The sequence below is a fragment of the Numida meleagris genome, chromosome 5 (assembly GCF_002078875.1).
Source record: "Numida meleagris isolate 19003 breed g44 Domestic line chromosome 5, NumMel1.0, whole genome shotgun sequence".
NCBI classification, from domain to species: Eukaryota; Metazoa; Chordata; class Aves; order Galliformes; family Numididae; genus Numida; species Numida meleagris.
Window position 1 is genome coordinate 29,429,140 of NC_034413.1, and position 15,294 is coordinate 29,444,433.

The 15,294-nt window shown below is 36.0% G+C and overlaps 1 protein-coding gene across 8 annotated transcripts in view; it reads left to right on the forward strand.

Annotated features, from left to right (window-relative positions):
- C5H10orf107 (chromosome 5 C10orf107 homolog) overlaps nt 1,136-15,294 on the forward strand; it is a 50,452-nt gene continuing 36,293 nt past the window's right edge. For 2 of the 8 annotated variants that reach the window (XM_021399106.1, XM_021399110.1), the window contains exons 1-4: nt 1,415-1,546; nt 7,540-7,652; nt 10,412-10,581; nt 13,680-13,824. In XM_021399106.1, coding sequence (XP_021254781.1) covers nt 1,430-1,546; nt 7,540-7,652; nt 10,412-10,581; nt 13,680-13,824 — 545 coding nt within the window. In that variant the 5' untranslated portion in view covers nt 1,415-1,429. Of the gene's footprint in view, nt 1,547-7,539; nt 7,653-10,411; nt 10,582-13,679; nt 13,825-15,010; nt 15,044-15,294 lie in introns of all 8 variants that reach the window. The other 6 variants (XR_002439416.1, XM_021399109.1, XM_021399105.1 and 3 more) reach the window with 6 other exon arrangements.

Here is a 15,294-nt window from a genome sequence, read left to right on the forward strand (position 1 = left end):
CAGTGCAGGTTTTATGTAAGAAAGAATACAGTATAGTGCTAAGTCCTCACTGCTGAATAAGAGAAATGGAGTTAGTTCCTTTTAAGGGCCTTAAGCCGCTACATCTTTGACATTAAAAATGTTTATAGAAGTCAATGCATATTTTCAATACCAGAGGAATGCAGGGTTAAATCCAAAATCTACCTGTTACTGACTAGATTATCAGTATGAAGATATACAATGTTGTATTGCATCCAAACATCGCATTTAATTCCCCCGTTTTTACACCTTACTGTGTGTGGTGCTTGCAGCTCTAAATAATGTTCTTATTTGGTTCGATTTAGATACACAGTAAAAGGAGAAGTAACTGCAGCTGTACGGCTGTCAGCTACAGAGCACAGCACAAATTGCAGGAATTCACAGTGTGGGCTCTGCACAGAGCTATGCAATTCTTTAAAATACTGTGAATAATTCTACAAAACACTGCAGGATCCAGCTCTCTCAACCACATTCCAACAGTTCTCTGATTCCTTTGGAAGCGTGATTGGTGTATATGTGTCAGTACGGGCCAGACTGTTGTGCAGGAAGAGGAGCTGCATACATGTTGAATCTCAGACTCTACATCAGTCATGGTGCGTCACGGGCAAGTTCAATTCTCTTGTGACACGGTTACAGAGCTTGGTGTTTTCCATGGTGTGAGATACCAATGATGATAACCTTCAGAAAGAGGAAGAATGCTTGGAAACAGTAGCAGACCTCAAAGCAGTTCCAGTAATCCCAAGAGGTTCCTTTCTTTATGTGGGGGCACTGCAAAAAAATTGTTTTGTCATAGCAGCTCCCTCAGCACATCCATAAACTTTGCAAAGTAAGCTGGCTTTTTCTTTGTTCCCATCACGTTCACGCACCAAGTGCTTTATTCAGTCTTGAAGGTTAAGTGCCATTACTCTGACCGTTGCTGCTGCTACGAGTCTGCATACCACACAAAACTGACAAAACTGCTTCCGTCTAGCTTAATTTATTAGTACTCCACATTCAAAAAGACAGAATAGGGCAAAGAGGAGAAACAACAATTACTGAGGTATACTAAACATTTTTCCTGCAAATCCTAATTAATAGTTCAATCCCTAAGTCATCTTCCCCTTAGTGTATTATTCCTAATTCAGACACAAAACACGACTGTGTAAGCCTAGATCCTGTAAAGCTGCCAGTGTTGGTCTCAGTAGAAGTCCGCTGCTTTACACCGCCTGACCTACAGCAACACACAGTACGTTCTTGTGTTGGACTGAGCTATGGGTTCCAACATGGTGTCTCAAGAACTGACATAGTGATGCCGTTAGGGTAATGCAAGGTGCTATCCATACAGCTATGTCCCGCACCATGCCGGGCCGCGAGGGAAACGCTACGGACCCTCACACGTCCGCAACCAGCGGACCCGGGGCAAGACGCTAAGATGGCGCCCGGCGGGCTGAGACCAGAGGCCAGCGCCGCGCGGGAGGAGCTTCGGGGCCCGCCCCGTTCCCTGGGCAACGGCGACGCCGAGCCCGGCAGCATGGCGGCGACTGGGCAGGTACCCTCGCTCCCTGCGGGCAGGACGCGGGCAGCGCTCGTGCTCTTCGCCTAGCAGTCCCCACGCGTTGGCACCCTCTCGCTTCTTTGTCTTGCTTCTCCTTGATCTTTTAATTGAGTTTATTTTAAATGTCTTCCCTAAGCCCCTGGAATCTTAAAAAGAAAGGGTGAACGTTAAAATGTTTTTGGAGAATAAAAGGAGGGCAGTGTGAGTGCGTATTTCTGCACGATCTTGTCACAAAAGAGCACGTAGGAGAGAGAAGGCCACCTGTCCGAAACTGGACGGGACCCTTCCTGGGCACAGCCACCATCATAGTGCGTGTGCATCTGTTGGCACGAGGCTGCTATAGCAACTGCTGGCACAAAAGCTTAACGTTTAGGTTTCCTAAAATAAATAAATCCTCTTCTTTGTAGAATGCATTATTCTAATGCTTTATGAGAAACACAAGCTATTCTCACTGTATTCTTTCTATTAGTGTTATCTGTAAATATCGTGGCTGTTGGGAGCGGTGTGACAATGGGGCAATGCAGTCAGCCAGACCCAAGAGAAAGGACACAGGGTGCACTGTATGGGAAAGCACAGGCTGTCCAAAGGCTGTTCTCTATTTATTTGAAAAGGAGCACTGAAATTTTCCTCTTTATTACTTCATGGCTTTATGAAAGGATTCTTTATAGGATTTTTTCCATGTATTTTCTGCATTGAAGTTTGTGTGATATGTGGTAGCGTACCTTTCTGATAATTCCTCCTATCCTCTGTGACTTATTTTTATTGCAAACTCTGCGGATTTGTGCTTTTTTATTATTATTATGATATAGCTTTCAGTTTTGGCTGAAGCCAGCATGTTCTATATGTAAGCCATAGCAAACATGTTATTTTGCCACTGTTGTTGTTATATTTGTCTCTTAAATCTTGAGAAAATTCCTTTTGAATTAAAATATTTTTATAACTGCTCAGCCTTCAGCAGAAAGTACATTACAAAACCTGAATGCTGATCTTAGCAATTCCCACTACTGCTTTCTTTTAAAAAATGCTTTTTTTTTTTTTTTTTTCCATTTAGTAGCCTGCAGCAGTGAAAGCATTAGTAAAGTCTAATGCCATAGTAAATTTGGTCACCCGTATATTTGGGCATTTGGATTGTATATGTTTTTTGAAATGTATTTTGTTATTGAGAGGACACCATCAACCTCTGTTGTTTATAATAGTCCTTCCATACAGGTCTTATTTTTTGCATTTGACATATCTACACATTTCTCTTTTGAATGCAGTTGAAATTAGTGATGCTATCATGTATTCCCTCATTTGTTTGACTACAAAATAAATACTGTGACTAAAATAGCAACTATTGATTTTAACTTCCCATGGTGGGAGCAGACAAGTGGTTTGGTTTTTTTTGTTGTTTGTCTGTTCTGTCAGTAGTGGTTTGTGAGTGTTTGTTGTTGTTTTTAACATGCAGGAACAGTGAATGCATTTCTGTTTCTGCCTTAACCATTTAGGTAGACAGCTTCAAGATTTTCTGCTTCTGCTGAAGTATTTGACAGCTTGATAACAAAATGCATGTAATAATACAAATAACAGCCGGTGTTGCTACTTTTTTTTATTCTCATTTTGATTAAAGTTGTAACTGATATGCAACACTGTTTCAGGATACATCTGTACTGCTGTCAGCAATATCGCTCAGGCTGAGGTAGCTGAGCCAGCTTTAAATGAACCAGCTCAGTACTGGAAACTATCTGTTTGTGGCAGCAGAGAGTTTAGTCCAGTTTCATTTCCCCAGGGTGAGGGCAGGAGGATCTCGTTCCTTACACTTCAGGTAGCTGACGTAATTTAAGAGAGCTGGCAAGCTATTCTTTGTGAATATATTTTTGAAAGGCAAGATTTTGCAAACTGTATTGTTGTATTTTCAAACAAAATGTGAATAACTAATATCTTCAGCCAGAGCAGAGGTCTCATCCCAAAGGACAAGCTTGCTTCCTTTCAGGAACTCTATTGCTAATTTCCATTTTTATCTTTCAGTGTCTTACTACTCTGGAGAGGCCCTCATCAAAACTGCAGATGCTGGAGTGGTTATTTTTAGAATTCTTCCCCACCCAACACAAAGCTTTTTATCACTCTTCTGTTATTATTTTCTGTTTCACAGTGATTTGTAAACATTGGCTGAGGAATCCAAGGAGCATCTTGTTCTTTTGTTTCAAAACATCTGATTTGATATTTTGATTTGATGATGTTGACAAGAGGTGCCCAAAGCACTTGGAGTGACATACTGAACAGCCAGAAACATATTATGCATTCAGAACAGCTAGAAATTATTCGAAGGAAAATAAAGCATAAAGGGAACAAATGATTTGCTTTTAGTAATCTATATTTGAATAGGTTAAGTCTACTGCTGACAATATATATTGGCAGTGTTTGGGTTTTTTTCCCCCCAAAACGTTACCAGAATGAAATCACCTTGGATTATCTCAGTCAGTCATAGTCATTAACATTAAAAGGAAAGGTAAATTCATCAGCACATCAGTGAACATGCAAAAACTAGCGTCCCTTTCATTTTTCAGTGGTGGTTAAAGACAGCCATCAAAAGGCAAAACACTATTTCATGACAATGGTGATAAACTTTTAGTGGAGGTGAGGTTCTGCCCAAAAAGAATTTTTCTATGAATACAGGATCATTCAAGTGACTCATGGAATTTCACTACTTTTTTTTTTTTTTTAATTACAGAGACACTTATAATTTTAAAAATTTATCTTCTAAATAATATGATTTATCTTCCACAGTTGCTCACCGGCCATTTAGAACTGTATTTCGTATTATGTGATACCTGCACTTACTATGGACAGCAGTGACACAAATGCATCCTAAAAATCAAGAAGTTGGGGGTAGGGAGGGATGTTGTTGCTGTAGAATAGTTACAGACAGTAGGTGATGAAATGTACAGTAAGCTTTCACCTTGCCACGTAAACTGATGGATTTTAATGTGCAGATTACAGAGCTTCATCTGCAATACTGAGCTGCAATAACTTGAGTCTCTCTTAAGTTTAAACCACAAACTTTAGTTGGTTAAATAATGTGTTTTCAAGGCAAAGCTCTTTTAATGTTTTGAAAGAAACCATAGGAGACTGTGTACAAGGTACGTGGGTTTTTTTAAAATATTTTTTTTGTAATCTTACATAGTTTGTATATTGCTACAATACAACAGTAAATACTTAGACTTCAGCAAATTTTCCTAAAGGTCTTTTTTGTTATTTGTAATTCAAAGAATGAGATGAGCCTTAGTGATAGCATGTTAAGTGTGCACAGCCTATCAACATCGTGTAGGTGAGAAAGCTTCATGCTATAGTAAGCCAGCTGCTTGCTGCAGGCAGGAGGAAATTACTTTTTGGACAAGCATTTTCTGAAATGATGAACATGGCCTGATGCCTTTCAAGAAACAGCGAGGAGTAGTTTGTATAGATTCTGGAAATTCTTTTTTTTTTTTTTTTTTTTTTTTTCAGAATATTCAATTTTTTACCTACTAACCTGTTGCTTAGAGCACAAACGTAAGAACTGGGAGGCAAAAAAAAAGGCTTCTGGTGGGCCTCTACTGCTGGGCTACCATTGTGGCCTTGAATGTTGGAGATGTGGTGTACAGTGGTTGAAAATGTCTTTCTCCTTGCTCAGTCCTCCAGTTCCCTTGTCCCCTCTGCCCACACCTGGCTTATAGCCACGGATGAGAGTCTAGAAGGTGATGAGAACAGAAACACTATGCCTTGAACTTTCTTAAACTTTTCTTTCTTTAACAGTGCCAAATGCCTCATCTTATAGTGTCCATCTGGAGTGATTCCTGTGAAATGGTAACATTTTGGTCAGTAAGGTTTTAACTGACCAGCCAGCGAACCATATGCTGTTTATATAATGGTGCAAAAAGATTTAGTATAGTATCTTATGAATTGGGTGTTCTGAGAGAAAGAGATGAACTTGTATTAATTCAATTTCCAAAGAATCATTATCAATTATTCTTTTAGTTCTTCTCTCACTGCTTCTAAAAAAATCCATTTTTCAATGGATTTGTAACACCAGCAGTCACTTCAGCATTCCTATTTTTCCTAATTATTAAAAACTATCTTTCAATAATTCTATCGTGTTACTAGGTTGATCTACTCCTTCCTGTTTTCCTAGCTGGGGAATACAGCTTCAGTTATATCAATATTACTGACTGCAGAAGTGTTGCTTTTTATACTGCACAAATTATTGCTAATGAAAACAAACTAATGCCGTGTTCTTAACTGTCTGAAGGAAGCCTTTGTTTACTTGGTTCTTGTTGTTCTGATGAGACATTGTATCTGAGACTAACTTCTTTGCAGTTGGAAATGATAATTTTTAATATTAAAGTGCATGGGAAAGTACTCGTGCTTAATTAGAGAGAAAAACTAGTTTGTCCACTAAATCTCATGTTGGTTGCTGTCAGTCCTGTTTCATCTAGTCTTCAATGTAATTCAGCTTGTCCTAGAGTTTTAGGTATATTATGCAGTTCAGCAGCAGCAGGGGGAGTAGTGTAGCTTTATTTGGGGGCTCTCCTTGACCAGTGCTAGATTTAGTTGATGATTAGCCCAGAATAATGATTTTCAGTCTAAAATCAGCTCATGTTAGGAAATATTCCACTTCTTTCTCAAGCTGATGTAGAAACATTGTTCAGGCTTCATTTTGTTGTGCTTCTGTAAGGCCCCACAGGTGTAAAGATATACTTCCTGTGAGTAAATAATTTTTGGATTTTATCCAGACTTGTAACTGACATCCAGGTAGAGTATAAACTGTTAACCTCTACTCTTTGCGCTTAATGTTACAGCTAAATTTTTCACTCATCTAGTTGTCCATCTGTATAGACTGGTGATAAACACAGCTTGGATACAAGCATTTGGTGAAAAGTCATTTCACGTAGCAGTTCCTTCTGAAAACCTGAGAACACTTTTGTTGTTTTCCTTTTACATAATATTCAAATCTCAGCAAGACTTAGTTAAAGTTGATAAAGTGATACTATACATACTTTTGAGCTTTGCTGGGATTGTGTCAGAATATAATTGGTTCTTCTTTAAATAACTACTGATAATCATTATCAGCAACACATCATTTTAACAGCCTAGAGATTGTCCAATAGATAGATGTCAAATGTGGCTTTGAATATCTTTATAGATGATGATTTTATAATGTGCTTTGACACCTCATTCCATTACCTAAATGTTATATAGTAAAACAGTGATTTCCAATGTTTTATATATTTCATAGATTTCGTACCAAAGTCCACGATGAAGTGATTTTGACCAGACACACACACTAAATAAAGTATTGTCAAATATTTTTTAGAAGATCACTGCATAATTTTTTCAAGATCAGTTTGTTATCCCATGTAACGCGTACACCATCGTATTTCCTACAAGGAACACGTTTCTGTTTCTGATACACAGACCTTCTCTGAAACATTACTGCCAGATTCTTCTATGTGTATCATGGTGTTGTATGTTGGACTTTCTTGGGTTAAGGAAGGAGCAAATGTGGACAGTAAATTCCTCAAGTGCAATCAAGAAATACAGGGTGAAGGTCAAATAGTATGATAATGTGCACATGTGCTCATAATGTCTCCAGCATAAATTGAGTTTAAAATTTAGTTACTGCACTATCCGTCAAATCTAGATTCTTGGACTTTTCTGTACCTTTACATTTCTGTTGTTTTTACTTATAAGTTAGTGACGTATTTTGAGCAGCACAAGATTGAATTATGTTCCCACATGAATTTAAGATAGAAATACTATTTTCCATATATCTGCCTAGCACTATCTGCCTAGTGAAAATGTTTTAGGGCATTTTGTTGCTGCTGTATAATTATAGCTTTCTTATATTTTTTGCATTTGTTGAATTAATCCCTTGCCTACTTCCTCAAAATCAAAATGTTATTTAGATAAGTTACTGACATAATTAAATACAACTTTTAAAATTATACTCATATATACGTATGTGTGTGTAGGAAGAAGACCAAGATCAGGATGCTGTAGGTGGACAGAGGACTATTAATCACACATTTCTTTCTCTTTCCCAAATTACTGCTTTGTCAGATCAAAATGTAGAAGGAGTTCAAAAGTAAGTGGCAGCTGTAACAACGCTAGAGCTAATGTTATCATGAAATAAAATTTGTAGACAATTTGTCAGATTTATTTTGTGATAGCTACCGCATTAACTGGTCAATTTAAATCATTTATGATTTAAAATGTTTTCTGAAAGGTGGAAAGAAATGTCATTGATCTCAGATCTACTTTGTTTTAGTGTATTTCCCATAACTTTTAATTTTTATACTTTTTTTTTTTTAGTGGTAGGTATTTCACATTGATGGGGTTTGTGGGTTTACATTCTTACTAAATATTCTGTAAATGAAATACTAAGATATAAATGAGCACAGGCCAATACTGAGCTTTTCCATAAGTCTCACTTGGTTAGGTCTTTTGCTAAAGCATTTAGGATGCTTTAATATGAGTTACTGAAAAAATCAGAAAGGTTTTAGAAGTTTTGAAAGGGATGGAAATCTTAAGAGGTAGGTAGCTGTTATGGTGCACTGGGGAAATAGGAGGCAGCCAAAGACTTCTGAAGTAAGTCCGTGTTGTCTTCACTGTAGCAACACTCTCTCTTCTTATTAGTGCTTAGTATGAGCTAAATTTAGGACGTCCCAAGTTCAGCTTGAAACCTTAGACTTATATTTTTAGGATGGGATTTACAGAAGTGCCCAAATAATTCAGGAGCGCTTGTCTCCACTGGCAAATTCTTATGGAATTAAAAGCAAAGGGCTGGTGTTCTTAACTGGTTTTAGGGGAAAGAACAAAGCAAAACAACAGAACCAGCACTGTCTTTCTGAATACATAGAATGTTTGAGAGATTAAAATATTATTCTTGAAATATAATCTTCTGTTTTAAGGAAAGAAAAATTCTTTACCTGATGTTTTTTTTAAAAAAAAAGAAAACTGGAAAAATGATTTTTCCCTTAAATAATAAGATCTTTATCATTTATTGTTTTCTCTCAACTGATGACCCATTACTTCAGAGAAGGCTGAAGCATACAACTCACAGGAGAGTAAAATGCACTTAGTGACACAACTTGTCATGAAAATTTCTCATTAAGATTAAAAACGAAAGCACTAAAGATCATATTTTCCTTTTTTTTTGTCTCAGCTGATCACATGAAGATTTGTTTTTATTTATATATTCACTGTACAAGTGAATCATAAAGTACGTACTGCATCAAACAGAAGGGGATAGTTCCATGGTATCTTGTGTAGGTTTTAACACCAGAATTGAAATGTTAGTTTATTACAGTGTATCATTTCTATACAAAAGAGCAATTTGGAGGCTGCAGCTAAGGCTGGAAAATCAGAAAAGATTATCTAATTCAGTATGAGATTTTTGAAGTCTTGTGTTCCCATATATTGGAGTTTTACACTCCATAGGACTTGAGAACTTTCCATGGAGAAAGAAATAGCAATCAATGTAACTAAGAAATCTAAATCACCTGTAATTTCCTGATCGTTTATAGATACTGTTGTCAGTGACAGGCCTTGCGGAATGTTGAAAAGATGAGTTCTGGCATTGTTAGCGGCATCACAGAAGATCTAAATCCCTGAGAAGCTCTGATTATGAAAACACAGAGTTGGCAGAAGCTTCAGAAAGAGAGGATATGGACTGTTTCAAACCTTGGAAAGTTCAGCTGGCCACATTCCACTTCTATTTCAGTACATAGTTAAGTGTTTTTAACCAGCTTGCATGTGTACAGCCGTGCAAATTTGTTGTGCAGAACAATAGAATGCATGGTTTTAAACAAAACTGATTGAATTTTATGCTTTACTTTGTTAGCTTTTCAGGCTTTAATTAAAAAACAACAACAACAAAAGTAATTTTATTTGACAGTTTATCTCTACTGGCCTGGTGAAAACCCTGAAAAACTAAGTTCCTTATGAGCAGGTCTGAGATTAATGCTGTTATTAGGAAGGAATGAGAAGCAGGAAAGAAAACAGTCTTACAGGGGAGGAGAAACTGCGACCATAGCTGGCACCTGTGTTGTCAGATATTGCTAAGAAACCCAGGGCTGCTTGAATGTAAAACTTCACTAAAAACATAGCTAAAGTTACACGGGAAGAATTGCAAACTGAAGTCATAGCCCTAATCCTCTATAATCTCTTCATGTGGAAAAAGGCATATAATTATTATAAAAGACATAGTTAATTCCAGGTTTGGACAGAGTAACATAAATATGTCAATAACAGCATGGTCTCCTAGAAAGGAATGTATTTTTTTGTATTTTAGGATAAGACTCTTCCTAATTGCCTTGACAATTATGAAAGTGGAATATAAATTTCTAAATATGTTAGGTGCTTTTAGTAATTTCATATTATTTACTTTATTTTTAAAATATAATTTTTCTTCACAATCTGCGTGAAAAATAATAACTAAAGGGAAACAAGATCTTTTTATTATTGTAAATTTATTTCAAAAGAAGAGTGTGTGACTAATTGTGTCATTTCACTGACCAAACCCCTTCCTCAGCACTTTTCTTTTTGCATGCATTTTGCATGCTTCTCTTTGGTTTTTGTGAATCTATTATTTTTATTTCATTAGTCATATCTTAGTATTTAATTAGTGTCTGTTGAAATCTGTAGGTGCTTATATACTTATTTCAGTTTTTTTTTTTTCTTCTGATCATCAGTGTTCTTATCTAGAAATTGATGAAGTACTGTTTCTGGAAAATATGTACATGTATATGTGTAATATGGTCATAATAGATATATAATCATTACATTAAATTTTGGAATTTTAAAAGTAGAAACTCCGTTCTTTTACTTTGATATCTCTTTCAGAAAGCTGGGAGAGTTTCTGAATTTCAGACAATTAAAGACATCTTTGAAAGAAGCTATTTTGCTAGATTATTATACTGCAGGATTTTGTTGGGCTAAAGAAATGAATTTCAGTCTTATGCAGCTGTCACGATTCATGGATCTCTTAAACTTCCTGCTGGAAAACCTCCGTGGTAAGTATAGTTAAAAGTTATAAAATACATACACCTGAAGAGGAAGGCAAGAATGCTTTCCAATCATTTTATTAAAGTGTTTTTTAATTGCAAGTAATTGTAAAATGATTTGTTTTCCTCTTGAATACAGTGCCTTGTGCTTGATAATAATTCTCTTCAAAAGACATTAAACTTTGAGAGTAGTAGTCTGTTGAGCAGAACATACCTCAATCTTTGTACAGTATTTGCTATAAAAGGGAAAGGTCCTGAAAAGACCTCACCATTGGCTTGTTAAAATAAATAATAATTCCAGTAGATTGAGAGCAAGGAACATCTAAATTCTAGTTCCAGCTGTCTCAGTGACTGACTCACCGTAGCCTTGGGCACATTTCTCTGCTGTTTGAGATTTTCAGTGCATGCTATAGAATTACACCAGGTGAATAATATGTATTTTATCCTTGGAGGTCAACTCTCTGGCAGCTTTCTATTTGGCAAATTTTGCACTTCGGGCACAAAACGTATGGGTTAACTAAAGAATGATGAGGGAAGTATACTGTCATCACTGCTGAAGTTAAAAAATTACAGTGGAAGGACTTTTAGCTCTTCTGGCTATGAGGAAATTTGCAAAAAAACCTGTATCTTGGGACTGGTGGGAACAAAATAGCCAGAAAACAATTGTAGCAGCTTCCTCTCAAAACCCCTTTTTCTGAGATCACAGCGCTTGCTTTATATTCACTTTGAAGGTGATTATGTTGAGAAGAGTCCATCCCAAAGGAAAAGTGAAAAGTCTCAGTGGTTCCATTCAAAGTAAAGATGAATATTTAAAATCAAGCCCTTAATAATTGTTATACTCTTTCATTGTAGTTTAATTCAAGGACCTTTCTGTCTTGGAATTTTGACAGGATATGTATATGCTTTATGATCATTGGAATTCCAGTTGTCCTTCCTGTCTCCAATGAGAAAGTTTCTTAACATGTGCTAGCTGTATTAATATAACCATGGAGGAGAATGGAAACGTCACAAATTAGCTTTATGAAACTGCAATGCATGTGTACTAGGCTGGCTAGTAACACAATTTCTTATTAAATGTGGCTGACATTTTTCAGGATCTTTAGTCTGGCAAATCTTTAAGTCTTTAAACTGAAATTTTCCATGGCAATGTCTGCCTCAGAGCAGTTCAGTGGGCTTCAAGACAAAACTGAGGCTTCGCAGAAAAGTAATGCATTACTTTGAGATTGGTTATTTATGTACGTATGTATGTATTTATTTTCCCAAACAGCTCCAATACCCCTACACTTCAAAGTGTAAAGGTTTGGCAAGCAAGTGTTACGAATTTGTTTTTTGCTGGCCTCTGAAAATCCATTCATGTTTAGCTAAGATGCATGGAATCTAGGGAAAGAAAATGCAGTTCGTAAATGCTTACAAGAGGCTCCTAATATTTTTTTTTCCCCCCATGAAATTTCCCCAAATAATCTATCTTACAAAGTATACTGTAGCCCACCCAGGGCTGAGATGAGTTTCCTTGTGTTTACTATTCTCAGCTGGTGCAACTAACAGCAAAATGCTAGTCTAATGGCTAATGGCCATTTTCTTTTCCTTTGCTACAGTGTATTCAAGCAGCCTGGAAATTTAAGCTCATTTGAACATGAAAGAATCTATTTAGACAAGGAAGGTATTGGAAACTCATTTAAAGCTGGTAACAGAGAAGGGAGAACTGATATTTAGAAACTTAAGGCTTTGGTTGATCGGGTGAAGAGAAACTGAGAGCCAAGGGATCTTTGCTGCCTGTACGAGGGTTTCTTACAGAGAAAGAGGAATAGGATAGGGACTGAAAACAGGACCCCGGGTGAGCTACTTAACGTGATTTAGTCTACCTTCTATACACTGAGGCTAAAGTGCTCCTTACTTCACAGATGTACTGTGAAAGCCTTGCGAAGAGAAGTAGTTGGGCCTGAAAATCACTTGTGCAAAGAAAGAAAAAATTTTGGCTAGCTGGAGAAAGGATTTGGGCCTGTGTGTTGTGACATCTCCTGATCTTGTTATCTGGCTTTACTTCCCCACTAATTGTGATAGTTCTGGTTCTTTTTCTCATTTCCCATGGCTTAACTTCCATTTCCTTCGCATTCTCTGTATTTCTTTCTAGTTATATTCTGCTTGTCTCTGTTAATGAAAACTGAGGTGAAATTTTCAGGGTTTTGATAGCTGTACCACCAAAGGGCAAAACTATAAAGACCAGAATCTTGTAAGTTTTTTAATTTGTTTTCTGTACAAAGAACCAGGGAGCAGATCAGTAGAGAATTAAAGCAATAAGAAAAATAAATCTGTTTCACCACTGGTGGATATTTCCCCATCTTGTATTCTAGATGTTTTAGGCTTAAAAAGAACAAGTAAATTGTGTTTATAACTTCTTTATTTTTTTCTAACTTCACTATTGTTTTAGTGATGGTACACACTGTACACAAATTAGAAAAATGAATCCTTTGTCTTTAAACAGAAGCACCAGCAAACTGATATATTTCAAGATTTTTGTCAAGGCAGTTTATAAAAAGGATATAAATTCTAGTTCAAAACTGTTTTAGGATTTGGTTTGATTTTCAAGTTAAAGTGGTAAGGTAGTTATCTATTTTGAGAGGTGCAAACAATGGAGTATGAAGATTAAGCATATTCATGTTTAATGAATTATGAATGTAAGTATTTAAACATTCACTACCCTTTTAAATAATCAATTCCTATATTACTGTTTTATACGGCAAGGAATATGGTCAGAAGAACAATATTTTACAGTACAAAAACAATAGTTAATTTTAAAGAACATCACTAAATTGTTGTATATGCATCTTGAATTTACATACTAATCTGCCTGTGGTTCTCTTTGCATACATAAAAGACTAACCTCTTACATCTTAAATATCCATCATGAGGACCCATCAGTGATTTTATGTTGGAATTTTAATTCATTTATTGGTAAGAATAATGGCAACAGACAAAAAATGTTTGACTGCTGTTAAATGTTAAGTTTTCTTATGGCTCATAATCTAACCGCTTACACTTTAGAATATGCTTAAAATATTTCTATTACGTTTACACTTATTTTTTTGTTCCTTGGAATGACTTTGCAGACAAACATATGACCTTAGAAGATAACATAAAAGAACTTGGGAAAGCAATGGCTGGAATAGGAGAAACCGATTCAGAAAGAAGTGATGACTTGGATGTCTTCAGCATTGACCAGGCCAAAGCAATCATTGATTACATGAATATCAGGTACTACTCCAGGATATATTGTTTCTTATTCAAATAATTTAATGTTGTGGGAAATCTGATGATAAAATAAATTAAAATTATTTAATTGAATATGCTTGTAGTGCGCCAGTATGCTGCACACACATAACTTAAAAAGTGGAAAAGAGTGAAAAATTCAAAATTTGGGCTTGACACTTATCTTGATGTAGGATTACGCTGAAAATATTTGACCTATGTTTTGATTTGAGTGATTTAAAGGAAAGGGTAGAGAATATTCTTGGTTTGTTTTTACAGCTATTTAATTCTAGATACCAACCAGCTGAATAAAATCCTAGATCTCATCTATAACTTTCAGTATTTTTGTGGTCTTGTTAGTTGTAGTGGACTTCCTAAGTGGCTTAAAGTTTTGTTCTTTATAGAATTAAGGCTACAGTAAATCAATATGAGTAGTAAAAATTTGGTATTACAAAGTTAGCCTAAGTCCATTTCTACATGAAGAGATTCCTTGTCAAGTCTCAGTTTTTAAAGAGACACAGAAAAAGACAAACAATGATAATTCAGAAAATATAGGTAATAATTAGAAGAAGGTTAGAGAGTAGCCAATCACACATATCTCTATATAAAGTCTTAGATCTCTAGTAACATGTATAGAGTTTTGTCATTTGAAATACCATGGTTAGGAAAGTGTCTGTGATCCTATACCACTATTTTGAGTATGGGGTGAACAGAATGGTCCCTCAAGCTATTGAATTGCCCATGAATATCTGGGGCCAAGAAAAGATGGAAAATAGAAAAGGTACGATTCTAACATTTGCTTATACACAGTACAGTATTATAGCCATTTAGTCCCTTTCCTGACCAGAATGGTGGTGCTCTGTGGTTTTTGTTGTTGTTAGTGGTATTTTGGTTGGTGGTTTTTTTTTTTTTATCATGGAAAGTAAAAATAGCTTCAGAATCTTCCTATACGAAATGAGAACATATTTTTAAATGTCAAATTTCTATATCAAGGCAAACCAATGTCCTGCCAAGTACAAGCCATAAACTAAAAGGAAAATTGGCATTTAAGATGTCTCACTCAACTTCTTCTACTTCTCCTTTCCTGTCTGTGCCTTTTGTATATTTATTTGGAAAAAATGTTCTTTCCAGATAGGATCTCTATGGCTCTTGCATAAATTATCTGCTGAAAGCAATCTTATTCTTAAATTAGGTCCTTCACAGACTCAAGAATTTCATTTGAGAGGTGAGGTGCTCCATCCTACTACTGCTGAAGTATGAAGTCAACAAGAATACAATCAGAATGCAATATTTTAGCAGCAGCAATATTTTGGCCACCAGACATGATACGATGTTCAAGCTGTTCAATTTATCAGAAGTACATGCATATATATATATAAATATATACACGTGTGTGTACATATATATATACACACAAACTCTGAAATGTTTTGTATATATCCACTTTATATAATCTGTTATTTGAGTCATTTGAAT